The 22,448-nt window shown below is 40.4% G+C and overlaps 2 protein-coding genes across 5 annotated transcripts in view; one reads left to right on the forward strand and one right to left on the reverse strand.

Annotated features, from left to right (window-relative positions):
• Positions 1-19,434, forward strand: part of NMT2 (N-myristoyltransferase 2) — a 34,010-nt gene extending 14,576 nt beyond the window's left edge. For 3 of the 4 annotated variants that reach the window (XM_062623637.1, XM_062623636.1, XM_062623639.1), the window contains 9 exons: positions 4,618-4,736; positions 4,836-4,927; positions 5,034-5,150; positions 5,811-5,981; positions 7,097-7,205; positions 10,767-10,937; positions 13,535-13,702; positions 15,582-15,719; positions 15,914-19,434. In XM_062623637.1, coding sequence (XP_062479621.1) covers positions 4,618-4,736; positions 4,836-4,927; positions 5,034-5,150; positions 5,811-5,981; positions 7,097-7,205; positions 10,767-10,937; positions 13,535-13,702; positions 15,582-15,719; positions 15,914-15,934 — 1,106 coding nt within the window. In that variant the 3' untranslated portion in view covers positions 15,935-19,434. The remainder of the gene's footprint in view (positions 1-4,617; positions 4,737-4,835; positions 4,928-5,033; positions 5,151-5,810; positions 5,982-7,096; positions 7,206-10,766; positions 10,938-13,534; positions 13,703-15,581; positions 15,720-15,913) is intronic. The other variant, XM_062623638.1, reaches the window with a different exon arrangement.
• A 197-nt stretch (positions 19,435-19,631) lies between these two features.
• RPP38 (ribonuclease P/MRP subunit p38) lies at positions 19,632-22,157 on the reverse strand. Its single transcript, XM_062623640.1, has 2 exons — positions 21,425-22,157; positions 19,632-20,649 (listed from the first exon to the last, which is right to left on the reverse strand). The coding sequence occupies exon 2, from the start codon at positions 20,616-20,618 to the stop codon at positions 19,776-19,778; it is 843 nt and encodes a 280-aa protein (XP_062479624.1). The 5' UTR covers positions 20,619-20,649; positions 21,425-22,157; the 3' UTR covers positions 19,632-19,775.
• Positions 22,158-22,448: the final 291 nt, after the last annotated feature.

Raw genomic sequence — 22,448 nt, forward strand, 5'->3', positions numbered from 1 at the left:
CTCCTTGCCTTTAATTTTGTAAGGAATTTGGTAGATTACTTTTTATACTGTTATCCCGGATAACACAGTTGGTAAATCTTACTCTTTGTAGAAGGTAGTTGCTAACTCTCTCTTCCTTTTTTTGAATCGCTTTCTGATCTTCTTTCCCTCTCATTATCTTCAAGGTAAGCAGTTGTAACTCTTCAGTGCCTGCGAAACTTCAGGACCCCCCAAGTAAAGGAGTCTTGGCAAAATAGCTATTGCTCTGTCCTCTCCATGGCATTGGAGATTGGTATAGCTTAAGCAGAAAGAAGGTAGTCTAAAGCACAAGAGCTCTCTCCACAGGGCAGCATTTCACATTAATCCATTTTTATAGCTTAATCCATGGAGATCTCATTTCTACTTAACTTCTTGCATAGAGAAGTCCAAAGCAGAGCCCTGGAGGCAATATTTTTCAGCGGATTGAACTGACTCTTTTCCATACAAGCTTTATTCAGATACATCTGTAAACTAATGGTAGTAATTGTCACAGTAATCTTGCCTAGGTAGAGGAAGAGCTTAGGCAAAATAAGTTGATGTATAAGTCAAAAAATACTTTGGCCGTTACAAAGATTTTTCAGAACTAGTTTAGGTGTCTTCGCAGAAGTGCCAGGAGTTCAGTTCAAGTTAGTCAATACATCTTACAGTACTTCTTTAGAGATGAGAGTCTGTCACTTGTCAGCCTAAGAGGACTAACACACCAATTTGGTAGTGTTGTGCAGTAGAAGTAGCTTTGTTGAATTTGGCCAGCAGAGGTTTTGTTCAACAGTGTTTATGAATTGCTTCTTGATCACGTTTTTTTTTTAAGCTTTTCCTTTATCTGTTGAATGAACGTATTGGGAAGTCTTCACTATTCGATATGCTGGATACATCTAGGTGTAGAAAAAAAAACAACCTGTTGATTCATGAAATAGCTACAGCGTTCTGTGTATTAAATTAACTTCAGACTCCTTCTGCCTTCTAGTTAAGGTTGTTAGCAATAAGTCCTTTAGTGAAGACATATAATGGCAGTAACATTTAGGCTGTTATTTTCTGAAGTTTGTGTAAAGATGCTGGTAATGTTGACCTTCCAAACTGGATTGCAGGCTATAACTACTAGTCAGGACTGTGTGTCATTTGAGAAAAGGTCATACTTTTGAGTACTTTGAGAACATTTGAGTGTCTAGAGCTTGATGATGGTGACAGTAGGGTTGACAGTTTATGGGTGAGACTCAGGGGCAAGGCCAAAAGGCAGATTTCATGGTCTAAGTCTGTTACAGACCGCCCAACCAGGATGAAGAGGCAGACAAAATATTCAGTAAGCACCTGGGAGAAGTCTCACAATTGTTAGCCCTTGTTCTGATGGGGAACTTCAACATAACAGGTGTCTGCTGGAAATACAGTACAGTGGAGAGGAATCAGTCTAGGAGGTTCCTGGAGTGTGTGGAAGACAGCTTCCAGACACAGCTGGTGAGTGAGCCAGCTAGGGAAGGTGCCTTGCTGGACCTGTTGTTTGTGAGCACAGAAGGACCTGTGGGTGATGGGATGGTTGGAAGCTGTCTTCAGCACAGCAGTCATGAGAGTTTTTGATTATTGGAGAAGTCATTAGGGGGTTGGCAGTACTGCCGCCTTGGACTTTTGGAGGACAGACTTTGGCCGATTTAGGAGACTGGTTTAGAGAGTCCCTTAGGAGTCAATCCTGAATGTCAGTGGTCTAGGAAGGGTGGACATTCTCCAAGCAGGAAATTTTAAACATGCAAGAGCAGGCCATCCCCATGTGCTGAAAGACAAGCTCGTGAGAGTGAAGACCGGCCTGGCTGAACAGAGAGCTTTAGCTGGAACTCGGGGGAAAAAAAAGGAGTGTTTGCAGCCTCTGGAAGAAGGGGCAGCCAGCTCAGGAAGATCACAAGGATGTTGTGATGTTTTGCAGGGAAAGATTTAGAAGAACTTAATCTGCCTGCTGCTGTAATAGCCTGTCCTGGGTTCAGCAGTAGCAGTCATTTTTTTCTTCTTCTTAGCAGCTGGTGCAGTGCTATGGTTTTGACTTTTGGCCTGGGAACAGCACTGGTAATACCAATGTTTTTAGTTACTGCTCAAATGTTTAGTCTTACCAAGGACTTTGTGAGCCTCATGCTCTGCCAGGGAGGAGGAGAAGCCGGGAGGAAGCAGAGACAGGACGCCTGACCCAAACTAGCCAAAGAGGTATTCCATACCACAGCACGGCATGCCCGGGATGTAACTGGGAGTTACCCGGAAGGGCACTCACTGCTCGGTCGGGCTCAGTCGGCAGGTGGTATCGTATTCTCTTCCCTTGTTATTTTCCCTATCGTTATTATTATTGGTGGTAGCAGCAGTGGTTTGTGTTATACCTTAGTTACTGGACTGTTCTTATCTCAACCCGTGGGAGTTACATTCTTTCGGTTCTCCTCCCCATCCCTCTGGGAGCAGGGGGGAGGGAAGAAGGTGGGGGAGTGAGCGAGCAAGACTGCGTGGCTGACAGAGTTTAAACCATGACATAGCCAATAACAAATGTTTCTATAAATACATTAACAACAAAAGGACGGCTAAGGAGAAACACCATCCTTTACTGGATACGGGGGGTATATGTAGTGACAAAGGGTGACAAAAAGTCTGAGGTACTTAATGCCTTCTTTATCTCAGTCTTTAATAGTAAGACCAGTTGTTCGCTGAGTACCCAGCACCCTGAGCACCCAGCACCCTGAGCTGGAAGACTGGGAAGCATAATGAAGCCCCCATAACCCAAAGGGGGATTGTTAGTGACCTGCTACACCGCTCATAAGTCTATGGGGCCAGATGGGATCCACCCAAGGATACTGAGGGAGCTGGTGAAAGTACTCACCAAGCCACTTTCCATCATTTATCAACAGTCCTGGCTAACTGGTGAGGTCCCAGTTGACTTGATGTTAGGAAATGTGACATCCGTCTACAAGAAGGGTGGGATGGAAGATCCGGAGAGCTACAGGCCTGTCAGCCTGACCTTGGTGCCCGAGAAGGTTATGGAGCAGATCAGCTTGAGTGCCATCCCAGAGCACATACAGGACTATCAGGTGATCAGGCCCAGTCAGCATAGCTTTATGAAAAGCAGGTCCTGCTTGCCTAACCTGATCTCCTTCTATGACAAGGTAACACACTTAGTGGATAAGGGAAGGGCTGTGGATGTTGTCTCCCTAGACTTCAGTAAAGTAAGGCTCTGCAGTGGGATCTGGACAGGCTAGATTGATGGGCCACGGCCAGTTGTATGAGGTTCAACAAGGCTCAGTGCTGGGTCCTACACTTGGGGCACAACATCCCCATGCCATACTACAGGCTTTGGGAAGAGTGGCAGGAAAGCTGCTCAGCAGAAAAGGTCCTGGGAGTGTTGGTTGACAGCTGAATATGAGCCAGCAGTGTGCCCAAGTGGCCAAGAGCATCCTGGGCTGTATCAGAAATAGAATCAGTAATCAGAAATTACTGTAATCATCCACCTGTGCTCGGTGCTGGTGAGGCCATGCTTCACTGTGCTCAGTTCCGGCCCCCTCACTACAATAAAGACATTGAGGTGCTGGAGCAGGTCCAGAGAGGGGCAACGAAACTGGTGAAGGGTCTGGAGCACAAGTCTCCTTTTAAGGAACTGCTGAGGTAACTGGGGTTGTTTAGTCTGCAGATGAGAAAGCTCCAGGGGGACCTTATCGTTTTCTACAACTACCTGAAAGATGTCAGTCTCTTCTCCCAAGCAACAAGTAATGGGACAAGAGGAAATGGAATCAAATTGCACCAGGGGAGGTTTAGATTGGATATTAGGGGAAATTTCTTTATGGAAGGGGTTGTCAGTTGTTGGAACTGACTGCCCGGGGAAGTGGTTAAGTCACCATCCCTGAAGATATTTAAAAGATGTGTAGATCTGGGTGCTTAGAGACCTGGTTTAGTGGTGGACTTGGCAGTACTGGGTTAACGGTTTGACTTGATGATCTTAAAGGTGTTTTCCAACCTAAATGATTCTATGATTTGGTAGGTGCAGCTCCATCAAAGAGGAGTAGTTTCTGTTTGTAGCTATATATTGAGGGATTGGAGTTGTAAAGTCGGGAAGAAGGAAGCACGTTTTCATGTAAGATTTTAGGAACAAGTTTCACATTTCATCAGCGTCCCTTAAATGCCCTGTCTTTGCCATGTCACTGCTCCTGAGTAATCCTGTTGAGCTCAGGTCTGTTCAAGTCAGTGGTAAACAGGATCTGAGCCACAGCTTGTTAACTGTGAGTACAATGTGTATCTCATGATGAGACCATGGATCTCATGGCTGGCTAAATGGCGTGCATGTGCTGATGGATTGCTGTCCTGTGTTATGAAATACTGGGTATCAGTTGAGGTAGAGTAGTTCTGTGCATGTCTGTAGATATTCTAATGAGATAGTCATTAGTCCATCTTATGCAGTCTGTGAGAAAGAAGTAGTACAAGCTAACAATGCTAATTTTTTTTTCAGCATTTTTTAAAAGCTTCATGTTCCTATGAAATAATGGTGAGAAAATACATGATGTGATTTAAATGCAGTTTTGAAAACTACCAGGAAAGCAAGCAGTGTAACCATTCTTTTTTTTCTCCCCCTTCCTTCTCCTCTCTCAAAAGATGAAGTTATAACTTCACATGGTGCGATTGAACCAGATAAGGACAATGTCCGCCTAGAGCCATATTCTTTGCCACAAGGTTTTATGTGGGACACATTGGATCTTAGCAATGCTGAAGTTGTAAGTAAACCAATTTTCATATGTATCTAAAGTCATTCAAGTTTATCCTGGTTGATGTGTGTGGATAAATCTTTGGATTTTTTTTGTGTGTGTTTTCAGCTGAAGGAGTTATACACACTGTTAAATGAGAATTATGTAGAAGATGATGATAATATGTTTAGGTTTGATTATTCACCTGAATTTCTTCTGTGGTGAGTAGCAAGTTCCACATTCTGGTCTGGCTGAAGTGCGAAGAAGGGTGTTTTTATTACATCTTCTTAGGCAGTAATTTGTAATTATTTCTGTCATCAATTCTAGGGCACTACGTCCTCCGGGCTGGTTACCCCAGTGGCACTGTGGGGTTAGAGTGTCTTCAAACAAAAAACTGGTAGGATTCATAAGTGCCATCCCTGCAAATATTCGTATTTATGACAGGTAAAATGCATAATTACTTTTGTTTTTTGTAAAAGAATAACACCATGAAACAAGTCTTAAACTGGTATCCATTGCCACAGGAAACTTTAAAAAGAGAGAAGGATGCTTACTGACCATAAAGTCAGATGAATCCTGTGTGTACAGCAGTGACTTTTTTTTCTACTCTTCTTCCCCCACCCCACCCCTGCAAGCTCTTGAGCTCATGAACTGCTTACAGTGAAGACCAGGAATACATAGTTAAGGAATTTTCTTATTGATAGATGATACAGATAATGACACAGAATTTCCTGACCCTCCAGGAAGGTATTTAAAGGATAGTCCATCAGATGGACTTCGTTGGCCAGGTTTTCATACACTGACAAGTACTATACCATATAGCATGTGCTTGGATGCCACAGTGCATCTTAAAGTGAGGCAAGTCTTAATAGAGCTCTGAAAAAGGAGTGTTGCAAATATGTTAGACACAGTTTGCATGTTGCACAATTTGCCATTGCAGTTGCAGTGTCATGGATTAGCAGTTATTGCAGATGTACTTTTTCACAGGCTGATTTATTTTTACCTTGAATTCTTCTGTCACAACATGGAAAGCTACAATTATGCAAATGAAAATATGCAATGTGCAACTCTCTTTAACTTTTCCACTATTTAATGTCCTTTTAGTGTGAAGAAAATGGTAGAAATCAATTTTCTATGTGTCCATAAGAAACTGAGATCTAAACGGGTAGCACCTGTCCTGATTCGGGAAATAACCAGAAGAGTAAACCTGGAAGGAATTTTTCAGGCTGTTTACACTGCTGGAGTGGTACTCCCCAAACCTGTAGCCACTTGCAGGTAACCTAGGTGATGTTCATAATATCAGTTTCTGTAGGAGTCATTTTAAAGAACATGTTATGTAATTGGCTAGAAACATTACAAGCATAACATTTAAAGAAATTACCTGTTGTGGCCCTGACTAACCTGAAGGCCTCAGCGTTTGTCAGGGTGGGGTTTCCATGTCTCCTTCCTTCCTTGTCGCCTTTTATTTATTTTTTTCCCCCTTCCTTCTTTCCTTCCTTCATTCCACTGTTTTTGATAAAACAGTTTCTTGAACTATAATCTAACTTTCGGTTTGTTTATACCTTAACTAAGAGATGTTTCTGTTGACCTTCTGGTGGGAGCCATGCTAGCAATGCCAACATTGTATACCTGTGTTTTTCAAGGGGTTGGTTTCCGTGCTGGGGCACTTCCCTGTTGACATGGTTGCTTGCCAAAGATGGCAGGGCATTTCTGGGAATTGTATGATTTGCTTTTTTGAAATCCTTTCATTTTTCCTGGAGAAAGGAGGACTTGATGAGCATTTGATAAAGGTGGGAAGACTCCCGCAAGAGAAAACTTGTATGTAATCAAGGATAATTTTTGTTTGCTTGGGATAGATTTTGTTTCTATTTGGAAAAGTTTAGTTCCAGCAGTATTAGTTCAGCTGTCTGTCCTGGAGCACAGGGTACTTCTTCATTTGAAATAGTGTTTGTACTTATCAACACCGAAGATCCTGTAAGCTTTTGTAAGGAAGGATAGACAAAAGCCATGCTGTGTTAGAGTAACTAGGGATGTTCTGTTGGACAATGATCTGCTAGGAAGGGGAGATCTCCTTCAGTAGACTACTTAGACATGAGGAGAGGGTCCTGTCTATACAACAAAATAAATGTTATGGTGAGATATTCGGGGCAATGTACTAAAATGTGATTACTCATTCTGTAATAAAAACCATTTGCTTAGTTTAAAGATACGGTGGTAGCAGGCCTTGTTGAAAGCTACTGCTTGGATATAACTTTTCTTTACATGTTTTTTGCTGAAGCTTCTTACAGGCATAGTACAGGTTTGCTTAGAAACAAATCTGTACATGAGGCACAATGCAAGAAAGTAGGGAAATGGGTGCTATTTAATCTCATTATTAATTTTATTTCCAGGTATTGGCATCGATCACTGAATCCCAGAAAACTGGTGGAGGTGAAATTTTCACACTTGAGTAGAAACATGACTCTACAGAGAACAATGAAGCTCTACAGACTTCCTGATGTAAGCAGTATGACTTACAGAGAACCCCACAGTTACTGTGAGGCCCAAAATAACCTTCCATCTGTCTCTGACAGCACAGGCTTTTCTGTGGAAAAGCAGTGTGTGCAGGACATTGGGTTAAAAAAATAAAAAATCTCTGGTTGGTAAAAAAGACTTTAAGGGATATACTAAACAGAAGAGACTGTTGTTAGAAATGTAGATCTGTATATGGAGAAAATAGAACTTTGATCTAAAAGCCATAAACAAACAAAGAAAAAAAACAGAAACTTTGACTTATACACGTGGGGTTGAGCTAAAGATGTGTAAAACTATTCTGTGTATGATTAATCTAATAAGAGATTACTGGAACAGCAAATCATCAGTTTATGTCTTAAAAATCTCAGAGAAGTCCATCAGAAAGCTGATCGAATACAGTGGGGTTGTTGATTTGAGTCTAATTCACAGCTTTTACTGTCGGATAACGTTGTTCTGCAGTAAGCAGGTTCAGTAAAAGCCACCTCAGTATGTTGTGTACTGTTTATTTGGATGGTCTAGCGAAAAAAACCCAAGTGTTCTGGCATAGCTAGGTTGGTTACAAATATTTTTCCTTATGTTTGCAGCTAGTAGTTAGGCTGGCAAAAAGCCTTAGAATGTATTTCCAAGACAGGGCAAGTCACTGTAAGTAGTCTGAGATGTACTATTAAAAAATCTCATTGCCGTACTTAATAGCTTATAGAAGATAGCTTGAGCTTTATGATTTGAAAACAATTTCTTTGCTTGTAAAAGCTACTTTTCTATTTGGAGGGATTGCAGAATGCCCTTTACCTGTACCATAACAGTAAGCCTTTATTTAAACAAACCCTCCCTTTTGGTTAAAAAGAAATACATTTTTCCTCACTTGTAGTACTTTGTAGTGATTTATCTGACTTGGAAAATTGCATCTGTTTATATTTACCTTGATGCAGCAGGTTCTCTTACTACTTGCATATGTTAGTAGTACACTAAGTACTTCTTGGTATAAAGCACATGCCATGGCTTGATCTGGACTCCTGCTGCTGTCAGAGAGACTGGTTTTCTGTGCTGCCTGCTTATACCTGTGTCTGCACATGCAGGTTCTCCCCTGTTGCAGGGCAGCAGTTTTCAGAGCTTAAGAATTAATAACCAAATTAATTAGGTTTTAATCATGGAGAGCTAAATATAGCTTACATCAAATCGAGACGACTTTTTTAATAGTCTGAAAAAGTGCAGTAGACCATTTCAAATACAGGTTTTGATGGCAACTCTGGTACTGTTTCTCACGGAAGCAGTACAGGTAAAGAATAAAGAATAAGGATTTCTTACAGTACAAAAAGTGTACCTACAGTGAATCATTAGAAACAGCATTTGTACCCTGATCATCTTCCTGTCCTAATCATAAAAACCCAGATTTCAACAGAAAAATAAATAATGGAAAACAAAGAATACATCGTACCTCGTTCAGAACGTGCAGCTAAGGCAAACATACTGTACATACAGAGATGTGCAAATAAAAAACAGGTGCTTTGAAAAGCAACTTTTAAAACCAAGTGGTATAGGAGTCCATATGCCCCAGCTGTCTATTTTTAGATTGGATTTGGGAGCTTCTCCCATGGAAAATAAAGATTTAATCTTCATGTTAATGTTTTCTCTTTAGGTCTTGTGCTTTGGGGGTGGTTTTGGTTTGTTTTTTTTTTTTTCCTTGAGAAAGGGTTTAAGTGCTCTTGAGGATCTTAATCCTCAGCTTCAGGCTGTTGCCATAAAGAGTACTATCACATAAATTTGTTCATTCAGTCCACACTGTCCTGTCCCTCAGCACCAAACACTGTTTCTTGCATTTTAACCTCTTCTCATAGTGTCCTTGACATATCATTGCTGCTGGAAACTAGTCTCCCTTTAAGAGAAATTCATCATTCCTAATCACTTGAACACTCTGAATTAAAAAGGTTAAATATTATTACTTAATACCACCCTCACTCAAGGTTGCATTTGCACATGTACCTATAGATATAATAAAGTGGTTTTTTTTTCCTAAGTGTTTAATCTCTTGAGCAAGGAGTTTTCTGAAAGAGGTAGGTTTTGGCTGTGTGTTTAGATTAAAGACAGGAGCATCTTTGTCTCTGTATGTCTTTTCCTGACTGTGATCCTGAGCCAGGATACTGGCATGAATATGTGCCCGGTGCAGCTTGATATGTGGATCAGAGAAACAAATTTTAGCCCAGTTCTGTATACTTTCCCTCACTTGTGGGGCTGTGGATAATTGTTTACTGGTGGCCATTCTGAGTGTTTCTGCGGGATAAGGATGTTCCAGCCCATCTGTTTTTCCTCCCATCCTGTTCCAGTGTATGGCTGTAGAAGGACAAAGGCTTGGAGGATGCCAAAATTAACCTTTTATAGGTTATGAATGAAATACAGCATAGGAAATGTCATGTTGATGAGTGAGGTGAATACCCTTATGGATTTAGGGCATTTAAAAATCTAGATGAAGTGCTGTTATGGAGACAAACCATAGTCCCAGGCTGCTGAGGAAAGCAGGAAGACTAAAATATAATACACAGGCAAGAGCTGTGGAAAAATATGCCTTGATTTTTTTTTCATCTTGCTGCTGACTCCAGAGTATGTGAATAAATACCTCCCCCTGAATAATGCCTTTTGAGCAGACCATAATCAGATACACTAATTTCAGCATTCCAGTAATCAAGTCTCTACCTGGCTGCTCTTGCAATTGACTTTGCTGTGATTAATGTATTATGTGTATGTAGTTCAGACAGATGAAGCAGGATAAATGAGCTCTGAAGAGAACAAGCTTTAGCATCTCTAAAAGAAAACATTCAGGAAAGCTAATAAGAGTTGTGGAGAAAGCTTTAATCACCTTTGCTTGTAGTAGTACTGGAAAGCAGTGTTTCCTTTGCTGATGTTTAAAGCCATAGAAATAATTTTATTTGTTAAAATACTGTAGGTTTTTAATTTGGGGCACTTGGAAGTTATGAGGAGCTTTCTTGTTAACACAACAGCAGTTGTGCCTGTATAGAAAGTTGAATTAGCGAGGGAGTTTGCAAGCATTAATAATAGGTGGACTTTAAAAAAAAAAAAAGTGATTTCTAATTATACTTTATCATCTGACTTTGGTTGAATCACAAGTGTTCTTGTCTTCAGATTAATTTCTGATACACAGGTTGCTTTATATTTTATTTCTGTGTCTGGGCCCTAGGTAGTTCAGAAGAAGATAAGAAATAAAGACTGCCCTAAAAAACCTTAAACAATACAAAATGAGTGAAGTCTAGGCTGTTGGCAATGGCGTCTATTTCTCTGGAGAAAAGAAGCTGTTTCAGTAATGAAATATAAAGATTGAATTGCCCCAAACTGTCTCAATAATTAGAAGAGAGGGAATTCTGATTGAAAGCTGTTTGCAAAATAGCATAATGAATTAGGTGGCTGGGGTAAAGTAGGCTAATAAGGAATGCATTATAGCAAATGGATTGAGTCTGCAACCTACTTTCAGCCTTTGCTGTGTATGCAGTTTTCCTTTCAACATCTTAACATCTATTTTTCTTTTGTTACAATAAGGCCACAAAGACTTCAGGTTTGAGACCAATGGAACAAAAGGATACTAAAGCAGTACAAGAATTAATCAACACTTACTTGAAACAGTTTAATCTTGCTCCTGTGATGGATGAAGAAGAGGTAGCCCACTGGTTCCTGCCTCGGGATCATATTATTGATACTTACGTAGTAGAGGTAAAACATACCCTAACTACTTGATGAATGTGTATGTGAATGGTGCTTACAAAAGTTCATGTCAGCATCAAGTTTTTGAAATGCGGACAGTATGAAAGATGTGTGCTATAGGTAGAACTTGATACAATGATTCCAAGCTTTGTTCTTTGCATTGCATCCTGTTAATGTGAGACTGTTCAGTTGTGATAAACTGTAGCTCTTATAACAGGATATTTCTAAGAATTTTAAAAATTCAAAATACACTATCTTGGAAATATTGTAGAAAAGGACTTTACATCTTTTTAAAAACAACCCTTCCACCTCCATTTGTCCTTTTTTTCCATAGAGATATGACATGATAATAAGCAGCAGTCTTCAAATCTTGTTTTCTAGAAAACAGGAAAAGTGACACAATGACTGAGATAAGGATTTGGTTTGAGTTCAGTATCATTCTCTCAGGTGTTTGGTTTTGCCATACACTAGTTCAAAATTCTTTATTTTAAAACCCCATTTTAGGGGCACCTGCTGGGGTAATTAGGTTTTTTGATGGTCTGCTTCAGTAAAATGTTTTTTTTTTCCCCAGTAAAAAAGTGTGTCTGTGTGTCTGCACATATATACATGTAAATGTAAAATAGGGAAATAAAAGTTAACCATCCCTTGGTGCTGTTGTGAGTGTTGTCAGCTAGCAGTTAAATTATCTTGAAAATTACAGTCTTTGTCCACTAAAAAGATGGAGAGCATCATCTGTTCCTAACACTTACTCTTCTCTCCCCAACCTACTACTCCCACCCTCCAGCCTGTTGGTCACAACACTTCTTGCAAAATAAGCAGTGCAGGAATAGATCAGCATTTGGATTGGAAATCTCCAAGGCATGGTTGGAATAGCTGCAGTAAAGCTAGTGGAGAAAGAGGCACTCTTCCCTTTGAGTCCATACTAAATCAGTTGTAGGCATTGTACTTAGATAGTATATTGGTTAGAGACAAGGTTATTTGACAATAATCAGCACTAACATTCCTCAGCCTACCAGCTCCTCACAGAAGCTGCAGGTTGTGAAGCTCAGTGTTCACACATTGCAGCCTGAATCTGTGCAGGAGTCTCAGCTGAATGTAGAAACTTACTGCTGATGGAGATGAGAGGTCCTGCTTTGTCAGTTGTCATTGTCCCAAGCTTAGCTTTCTACTTTCTTTACAGTGGGTCTAGTGCTCATTGGAGTCTTCCATGGTATAATTTAATTTCTTGTCCCTCCTTCGTTCTCCACTTCCTCTTCTTCACTCCCCACTCCCCGGGTTGGTTTTTGGCTTTGTTGGTGAGTTGAAGACTGCAGAAAAATCTGGTGATCTGTTAGATCACCATGAGTGTATCACTGGCAGTGCTGTTTTAACTGAACAGTGCAATCTTCACTTGTTTGTTTTGTGCTCTGTCTTGAACTAGTTTCTCACTATACAAAACGTAGATTGGTTAGTGCTTAAAAGACATGTGTGACCTGGAGAAGTTGGCATCAGATTTTTAAGTCATATTTGTAGTGTGCAGAGCTAAAACCTTAAAATAGACTATATAATTCCTGAATTAATATTTTTATTGTCCTTACCGAATTTAGTGAGGGACTTAGTAACTTTTCTGTTGTTTTTAGTTTATCTCTACTACAGAATCTGTACCTGCTCTGAGACAATAGCTTTTTTGCATGTGGTGGGTTCAACTCTCTTACTTTTTACTGTAGAAGTACTATCAATTTAAGGATCCATGTGAGGTCCTTCATTAAGTTCAAAATAGTGAACACCAATCATTCAAAACAAAGCAGACAAGCAAGAACAAACATTTGTGTGTCTCCTTTGCCTTATCTTCTTGGAGATATCAGGAGACCCAATTGGAATAGCAGCAGTGAAAATCTGGGTAGGTTTTCTTGTGCTCAGCGTGTCAGTCGTAACACAAAAAATAATTATTTCCCATTTCCTACTAATCTACACTCCAGCAGGTAGTTAAACTGTGTTCTGTGCATGACAGATGAAGAGAGTTTGTGTAGGATACTTTAGATTTCTGTATAAGTACCTTTTTTGATCGCTGCTGTTCTTAATAGAATGTCAGTGTGCTTTAGCAGTTGTCTAGCAAATGGATTAATAATTGGTTAATAGTCACTAGAACTGATTTAACTATGCTTTGTATACCAGCACTGTACATTTTTTCCCTGGTATTAGAAAGTTGAGAAAATTACTCCTCACTGTGAACAACATCAGTTTTAAAAAACGTTCTTTTAAAAATTATTTCAATTGCAAACAAATTTGTGTACTTTGAAAGTGTGCTCTTTTGATATTAGGCTAAGCTTGGAAAACAAACTGTAATGCTTTGGCAACTGCTTGTCAAAATGTTATTGGTGTAACAGACTAGAAAAATCTGAATTATTTCCTTTTCTGAAGTGAATATTTCAGGCTTCAGTCTCACTCTGATGTATAGATACATCCTTGGCAAGAATTCAGTGTATTCAAACCTTAGCCAGGATTACCTGTTACACCATAATACAGACCACAGAACTGTGCCGTATTTATTACTTTGCTTAGAACAGTTGTGTTAGCCTAACCGATAACCAAGTGGTTACTTCTTATTGACTTTTTTTTTTTTGTAGGGCTCAAATGGTATTTTAACAGACTTCCTGAGTTTCTACACGTTACCGTCAACAGTGATGCACCATCCTGTTCATAAAAGCCTCAAAGCTGCCTATTCCTTTTACAATATTCATACAGAGACCCCTCTCTTGGACTTAATGAATGATGCACTCATTATAGCTAAATTGGTAAGTTGTGCTGGGTGGTTTTTTTCTGCTTCTTTCACAAAAGTATTCTTAGGAGAGCTGGGAAGGTAAGAACCGGCAGGAATTTTTCCATATCATTGCATTCTGATTTCTTCTACTGTTCACAGCACAAAGTGCAGTTGATGAGACATATACAATATATATATTAAAGTATAAAATGCCATGCTTGTTTTTCCTTTGAGCGATGCTAGGGAATGACAAGTGAATGAAGGTCGAGTGTTTTCAATAGTGTAAGCTCTGTAAATAATCCAAGAGCACACTCATGACCATATTCAGTAAGTACCAGAAGAATGGAAAGTGTTACTAAAATGGTTTCATTAGTTCTATTAAATACATTTTGGGTTTTTTAAACTATTTTTTATTTCTACAAAATCTGAAAGTTCTTTTGTGCAAGCTTTATCATTTTATATTGCTGCCTGTAAAGGTCTGTTATGTTGTAGCTTTTAAACACACCTTCATGGATGGAATTACGCTGACAGATGGTTTAGTTGAATGGAAGGGAAGAAACTATAAATGGAAGTTTTTGAACATAGGAATTTTAAGAGTTTCTTGCTGTCTGATGGAAAACTTAATACTCAGCCCTTAATCATCAGCGTTTCATGGGACTGCAGTGCAAACACCAGTGGCAATATAGTACAGAGCTGTGCAAGTAATGCACATCCCAGCACTCTGAATTCTCAGGGACCTGTTTAGCCCTGTCAGTTCACAGCACTGCACAGGCTTCATCCAGTCCATGGTATTCATTCTAGCAACCATTCCCAACATGCTGCAGAGCATAGGCATGTTTTCGGCTCCTCATGCTTGAAGCTTGCCCCTCCCATCTGAAGTGTTGCTGCTGCACTACTTGTGATATTACACCTAGCAGATTGAGTGCTTAACGCAAGGAATTCTAGCTGTGGTCCAGCAGACCACATTCAGAGCCGTCTGTGCTGCATGTGGCACAGGATTTCTGTGTTGATCCTGTATGATGCCAGGGATGGTCTGCAAAGGCTGTATCTGTTCAGACTTCAAGCTACATGAAAGCAGTCACATGCATGCCTAATGTCCTGCTGGCACAATGCCTTTGTGCTGTTAAGAGTTCAGGTTCTTAGGTCAGACTCCCTCACAGTTAATTGCAAGCAAATGGAGTTTTATATCCAGAACCCCAAGCAAATTCAGCTATTTGTACATGGTGACTGTCACTGTGATGGCTTAACTGACTCTATTTCTATGTTGCTTGTTAAGAGTTCACAGTAAGCTGGAATATGAGTATGTTTGTGTTGCTGCACAGAACGCTGTGAGTAGCTCGGCTCTGTGGCTCTTCTGGGAGCAGAATGGCTCTTTGAGTGGTGAATTTGGGAGGCTGAAGAAGAGAGGACTTGGTAGAGGCTGCATGAGGGAGAATAATGTGGAAGATTTGACTCCTAAATAGAACGTCATTTCAGAAAGGACCAAATCACAGAAATAAAGTATTTATCATTAGCAGAATGATAACTGGCTGAAAACACCATAAGCTATATTAATGCAGCTTTAGCTGGAGTAGCCCATGTGTGCCAAAACACTGTATGTGACTGTAAAAAATACCTATCTATAGGAATAAGATAATGGATAATGCTTTAGGGACTCTTCAGACCTTTACCCCTGAAAGTGGCTTTAAAATTCCTGCCTTTTTTGGAGGTAATCTTTGAGAAAAGTTGTGCCTTATACTTCACTTTTTATTGGGAAGATTTCTTTATGTGTGTACCTAATTAAAAGGCAAGATTTATTCCCTTGTCTTTTTTTCCACTTAATTAGCCTAGTCTCTTGGATATTGTATGCCACATTGTATGTATCATTTGAAACTTTAAAAGGTAAAATTTAAAAAATGTTTTGCTCTTGCCAGAAAGGATTTGATGTATTCAATGCACTAGACTTAATGGAAAACAAAACATTCCTGGAAAAGCTCAAGTTTGGGATTGGAGATGGAAATTTGCAGTATTATTTATATAACTGGAGGTGTCCTGGCATGGAATCTGAAAAGGTAAGGGAGAAAAAAACAGCTCCTGAATTCTCTTTGGTGAAATGGTACATTAATCTACACTGGCCAAAATGTTTTAAAATAACTTTTTTTAATCAGTCATATTTAAGATCTGTAATTGACATGCAGAAAAGTAATGCTATTTAGATTTATTGCTGTAATTGTACTAAAATGCTGTCTTTTTCATCTTCCTTTAGGTTGGTCTTGTATTACAATGAGGACATTTATGTTTCTAGAACTTTGCAGTCATCGTTTGAGTTAATTTGATCTCCATAACTCTTGGAACGGTGTTGTTCAAGAGGAGTAAAAGCACAACGTCAGTGATAACTGAGGTAGTCCATTAAACCCAAACAATGAAGACATCCATATGTGACCAAATGTATGCATTTTCAGATAGATCAGAAGGCCCATGAAACTCTTTTATTGTCCATAAAAGAATAAAAGCACATTCATTTAAGTTTCAAAGCTTAGCTTGCACCTTGATGAGAAGAAGGTATTTTTTTTCCACTCTTTAGAAAAGACTGTTTTGTACAAACTGAACTTCAGTGGTGGATTAGGGTACAAAAATATTTGCTATTATGTGGATGAACTGCTGCATTTCTATTTATTAAGTGGTGGTGTATGTTTGTCAGTGTAACAGAATGAAGGATACAAACTTGAGTATCTTTGCTTATTTACTTCACATGGATATCATCATTTGGGGGAAAAACAATGAAGTACAATACGTTTGTAGTTCTATGGAAGTGGAAGTCCTGGATGTTTTTGTAACTAGAGCAGTATGACAATGTACTGGTTTAACTAGTGCATTTGTTTCTCCATACGCAACGCTGCCAAATCAATAAAAATAGATTTGTACTTTGATCTTCGATAGATCAGTGGATTGATTTAACAGTATCGCACTGTTCAGTGCAGGTGTTATCTATGTTGCCGGAATGATAATACATTACTGTACTTAATTTACAGTTGTGGCACAAAACCTTAGTTTTCCCTCAGTAGAATAACATCAGCCTGTGTGTAAAACTGAGAATTTTAGTAGTGCTATCAGGATATTTGTAGTTTGAATGTTTTCAACGCTTCTGCGAAATTGCACATATTCCTTTGTCGACTTTGATTTCCTATGAAGTCTGTAATTCTAATGAAAATTATCTTGTAAATATGTATTCAGAAATTGTTCCGGGTAGTGTTTTTATCCCGACTTTGGAACAAGAAGTTTTGCTATATATGTGGCTGGTAAGCAGAAGAGAAACGCTCTACCCTCAATCCTTGGAAGTCTTTATACTGTGCTACCTGAAATGTAGAAGGGCTGATCTTTGTTGTTGGGGGGGCTGTTAATTCCCTCATGAATGCTTAGTAACCAGAGTGGCTTCTGAAGCACTTTATATGCATTCCAGCATAGTGTCATAGCTAGATATGGTAGCAGTTCTTTCAGCTCACGCATGCTGCAGTAACGTGAGCACTGAGGAAGTCTGCAGTGAGAAACTGTTCTAGCTGAAAGTGCCAAACTGTGGTAGTGAAGCCTCCATGCTGTAAGCATCTTTTGAATGTGACATGAATATCTCATGAAATGCAAATATCTAAACTTTCCTTTTAAACATGCCTGTAATTCTGAAAGCAGATTTTGCTGAAAGTTGAATTCTGTACCTGAAAACATCAACTTAGATGAAGATAAATTTTGTCTGTTCTTTGTAACTGCTAGCCCTACCCACCTCCTTACACCAGTGGGGTTTTTCTTTCTTCCCACTCTTTCTCCAATGTGTGAATGGTTTGTGGTTTGGTTTCTTTTTCTTGTGGAATTGCCTAGAGACAGCGATAAATACTTTCCCTTATGCTCTATGATTAAAGCATTTGACTTCCTTCAAACAAAGGAAGGGGTGGAACATGGTTTGTCTGACCCCTGGGTGTGCATCAGCTCGGGACCTCATTAATTCAAAAGGGCTTCAGAGGAGATCTTTCAGACATCTACTGGTGCAGCTGGGCTCTACAGCTTTGGCCCTCTGATAGCTGTCTGCTAGTAGCATTCCTAACAGATGGTGCAGAGGGAGCTTTGACTCCCTGTGTGAGGCCTGAGCAGAATTAAGTGCCTGAAACTGTAACTGATGGTAATGATATCTGAGGTATCAAGGATTTAATCTCAACTCCATCAAAGACTTAGTTCTTAATTCCCAAAAGGCAGGAAGGTGCCTTCCTGGCTGGACATTGGCGTTGGAGCCTGCTGGGATGAGGAGGAAGGTGCACCAAGAGTCTCAGTGCGTTCTGCTTCAGCTTTAAAAGGCAGAGCTCATCTGGGTGCTGTTCAGCATGAGGTGGGATAGCAGGGCATAGCTCTGTCTTCATGGCTAGGGTACTGAGTTGCTAAGAAATGGTTGTGGCCAGACATTCCCTTACCTGGAGGGGTGATCTTGAATGCCAGGTGAAAGATATGCTCACTGTTGTCTGCCTTCCCTTCCCTTCATGGAAATGCAAGTGGAAGAAGGGATAGCCAGACCTCTTCTCTGAAATCAGAAGGGAAATCCTCCCCAGCACTATTGTTTGGAAAAGCATTGAGGCCATGATGGGCCCAAATATGTCCAGGTAAAAGACAGACTTGAACCTGGCTTTCTGCCCTAGTCTTGGGGTAATTGCACATGAAGGAAGGTGTGTGGCCACCCTTATGCTGTATTCTGGGAGAACGGTGCCATTTGCTTCTGAATCTGAACGGTAAACTTCCCTGTCTTGCAAACATTACAGTTAACTAGCATGGCTAAGTACACTAGTGCTAGCATGCCGTTTTTTGCATACAAAAAGCCAGAACAAAGGCTATGTATGAAGGACTACAAAGCCAGGCAAAAACCCCTCATCTCTTCTCACCACCCTCAGCCAGGGAGGACAGAAACTTTGGCATTAAATATCTTACTTCTGTTTAAACTTAAGAGAGCATCACGATTACGGAATCACTGCTACTGCCTCCATTTGTAGTTGGTATCATGAACTAAAGTCACGCCTAAAAAAAAACCAAAATACAGATTAGGTATCTGATGGTACGGGATATTTGGATTAGCAAATTTCTGAAACATATGACATGTAAATTCCATTTTTAAGAATACAAAGTAACTCAAGGTATTTTGTGTTTCTTCTACAATACCATACTGATGTTTGCTTAAACTGCAGAGTGCCAAGTAAGTTCCTTGGCTGTTTATTTTGATTGTCTGAATTGCAGCACTATTCCCCGTCCTTCCTACAACACAAATATCTCATTAGGAAACTATCTGTCGTCTCTAGTAAAACTAAAGAAAACTCAAAAGATATGTGGAATGTTTTCAGTCTTGTAGCAGTTACAGCTGTCACCTACTTTATACCCAACAGTGTATGACTTATCTAATTTCCTGGGAAATTAATAGACTCCATTTAGAAATCAAATGGAGTTTAGGTTAGCTTACATTTTCTCACAGGGTGTGTGTTAATAGCTTGCATAAGGAATTCATCTTTCAAAATGCAGCATCAGTAATTGGGGTTTGTTCTGTATTTGAAAATATTGTTCCTTCAGCATACGAGACACCAGGTATTATGGAAGTCAAGTCTGCCTATGTTCTTCACCAGAACAAGGTTATTGTTCAGCAAACTATGACAGTTCCAAAGGGAAGGCCAACTGTGCTGTTTACTTGAAACAAGCATTGAACCAGCTTTAAAAGTTATACTGGCATGGACCTTTGTTTAAATAAACTTTCACTTTTGGTATTGACTTGTTTGAATAATTATATTTAAATCTGTTTTGCTTGAAGCATGTTCATCTGTATAAAAACACAAAATTTGTTTAGTGCTTTGCATTAATTCCAAAGATGTACTTATTATGACTTCTTAAATCACATCAGAATATTCATTATCAATTTTAACTCTGCAAATGAAATATTTGCTCTCAGGTAAAGACTTGCACCCAAGTTTGAGCAATATTCTTTATTAAAGCAGAAAGTACCTCGACTGAATGCAACATCAAGTCCACCTTGTATTCAAGTGCTTTACACCCTAAAGCCTAACAAGATAGTTCAGTTACAGCTGTACTCCATATTGCATTTAAAAAATCAGTTATGCTGAAAAGGCTTTCTTCTTTTTGCGAGGTGGTTTTTTAATCTTATTTGGATTTGGGAAAAGTTTCTTGATTTTCATAGGCTGCAAAATTACATTTGAAAGATTGCTTTCCATACGCTTCCGCTTCAGGCTCACAAACTCATCCCCCAGCACCTCTGCAAGCTGCTCAGGTTCTTCGTTTTCTGAAGAACCTTCATGAGCAAAATCCACAGATTCTTCAGTTCTGTACTGAAACCATGGCACTTCCAAAGCTGGTATCTTGGGAATTATTGCTGCTATTGCTTCTGTAAATTTATCAGACTGCTTCTTAAAGCCTAGTGCTAAAATGGATGTTAAGCCGAGAAGTGGTGCAATAGTTTCGCTGAGGCGGGGAACCTGCCCTGCTGGCGTGGCTCGACTTGCACTCAGCTGAATGAGGTGCGATGTGATCATAGCAGGCTTTGCAGACTTGCACACCAGCAAGAGAAGAAGTTCATCTTTTTCCAATGCTTTTGTAACTTCATTAACTCCAATAGCAAGCTGTCTTCTGATACTTGTGTCAGTCCACCCCATTTTTTGTCGATGGCCTTCTGCATTCTCTTCCTTAGGGAGTTCACTGGTGCCAGCATTACACTTTCTTTCCATTTGTTTTTTTGTAAGGGAACGTTTTTTCACTCTTGGAGTCTCAATCTTTTTAAGCCCAGTATGTTTAATCCTTTCTTCTAAGGTCTGTAATATAAAATGCATATCTTCACCATCAATGGTTTTCCACTCTAAAACAAAGGGGTTATCTAGACATGTTTTTACAGTGGCTTTCTTTGCTTTGCGAAGTGGTGCTGTCCCTTGCTGAATTACAGACATCCTGAGCCTCTTTTGTGTTTTGCCACCCTAGCTGTGAAGGGAAGAAAGACGTAAGTGTTAGTTCAAATACTGTGCTGGTTGCTGCGGACATCAGTACCAGAAGCTTCTTTTGGGAACACAGAAGAGAAATGTCACATCTCAAAGCAACACTGGCAATTACTGCCACCTTCATATAAGCTCAGTGCTGATCTTTAACACGTATTTCACACGGCAGATGCCTCTTTTTAATGAAAAGTAATTAAAACAGCAGAGTGGACAGCAAGGCACCACCAGTACAAGAGACCTTCTGAAGCTCAAGACCAGATGGAGATGCCATAGTTCTAAAAGACAAAACAAAAAATCCCAGAACCACACAAGCTGAATGACCACTCAGTTTTCACTGTTGAGCCAGCTACGCTGTAGCAGGATAATGACATGAAAAACAGCCAAACCAAAAAAAAGCAGAATCACAACATGAAACAAGCTCCAACTTCCTGAATTTATTGAGGATTTTTAAAACTCTGCCTTTTCATTCCATAATCAATGTCTTGTGTTTGCATTGTCTATCCATGTCTATTGTCTGCATTTAGAAGGTATGATAGAAACCTGCAGACTCTTATTAATAAACTTATGCTTTCCATGGAGGAAGGGAATCCTTTGTGGGCTTCCAGAAAATTCACGTGTCTTTTACTCTTGTGTGACCTAGACCATGCCTTTAGGTTCAATGAAATGGGTGTAGGGAAAGCAAAACTGTTACAGATCTGACTAATCTAGTCCTGAGTAACAGAGCAGGAACGCAGGCCTGACTACAGTCCCTGATAACTCACCAAGGCCCCACACTCCTCCTTGGATTACCATTCACCATCTCCTTGCTGAGTCAGTGATATCTTCAGTGTTGCATAGCCAAGCTTACAAACAGGAGTTTTTATCAATGCAGTGCAAACTGTGATGGTGTCATCCATGAGTCAGAAACACAGGAGTGGTTTTCAGAGAACAGTGAAACTGAATAGGTATTTCAAAATGCAGCAAAGCACTGTGCCCTCTCAGTACTCTCAGAACGTGTGCAGTGCCCTGCAGGGCATCCAGGCGATGCTCTATTCATCCCAGCTGTTTGCCTCCGACACTGGGAACTGGAGAAACTGTCTGGGGAGGGAGGGGCTGCCATTCCCCTCTGCTCCCAGCCACCCAGAATGGCTCCATCAGGGATGGAAGATCTGCCAATTTATTTCATTAGTCCTTAATGGAGCTATCATCCATGCAGTTATCTGATCCCCTTTGCTTTACCATTACAGTTGCAACAACCAAAACACGGTAGCAGCTGTAGACTGGAAATGACCACTAGAAATCTTGTATGGAACTGAACCGGAAATGGAAGCTTATGATAGGTTAAAAAAAAAAAAAGAGCTGAGGATTATCGTTTTTAACAGCTTTCAATTGGGGATGCTCTGATGGCCTTTTGCAAGGGTTATCAAGCCAAGACAGCCACTTATACCTGAGAAAGGAGCAAGAGCCGAGAGATTTTTCAGTTTAACTTTTCAAAATGGGCACTACTGAGGAAAATAAGCGTGCAAGAACAGGAAACAAAGCAACGATGAAATAAAGACGCGCTGAACTCCTGCACCTCGCACCACCGTCCCGGCCCCCTGCTTCCCGCGCTCGGCCGCGTCCGCCAGCAGCCAGCCCCTCTCCGCCGGCCTCCTGCGCGCCCGCTCCGGGAACGCGGGTACCACGCGGCACCAGCAGATCGCGCTGCAAACGCACCGGCCGGCTCGAGCCACGGCCTCCACCCGCCTCCCCGGAGCCGCCGGGCCGAGCCTGCCCGCGGATCAGCTGCACGCCGGACCAGGACCA

Source organism: Pezoporus occidentalis, unplaced genomic scaffold (assembly GCF_034315485.1).
Source record: "Pezoporus occidentalis ecotype Australia unplaced genomic scaffold, CSIRO_AGI_Poc_V1 ctg257, whole genome shotgun sequence".
NCBI classification, from domain to species: domain Eukaryota; kingdom Metazoa; phylum Chordata; class Aves; order Psittaciformes; family Psittacidae; genus Pezoporus; species Pezoporus occidentalis.

What these genes read in the sequence shown, in the direction of transcription:
- RPP38 (XM_062623640.1), bottom strand. Translation starts at nt 20,618, where the DNA reads ATGTCTGTAATTCAGCAAGGGACAGCACCACTTCGCAAAGCAAAGAAA.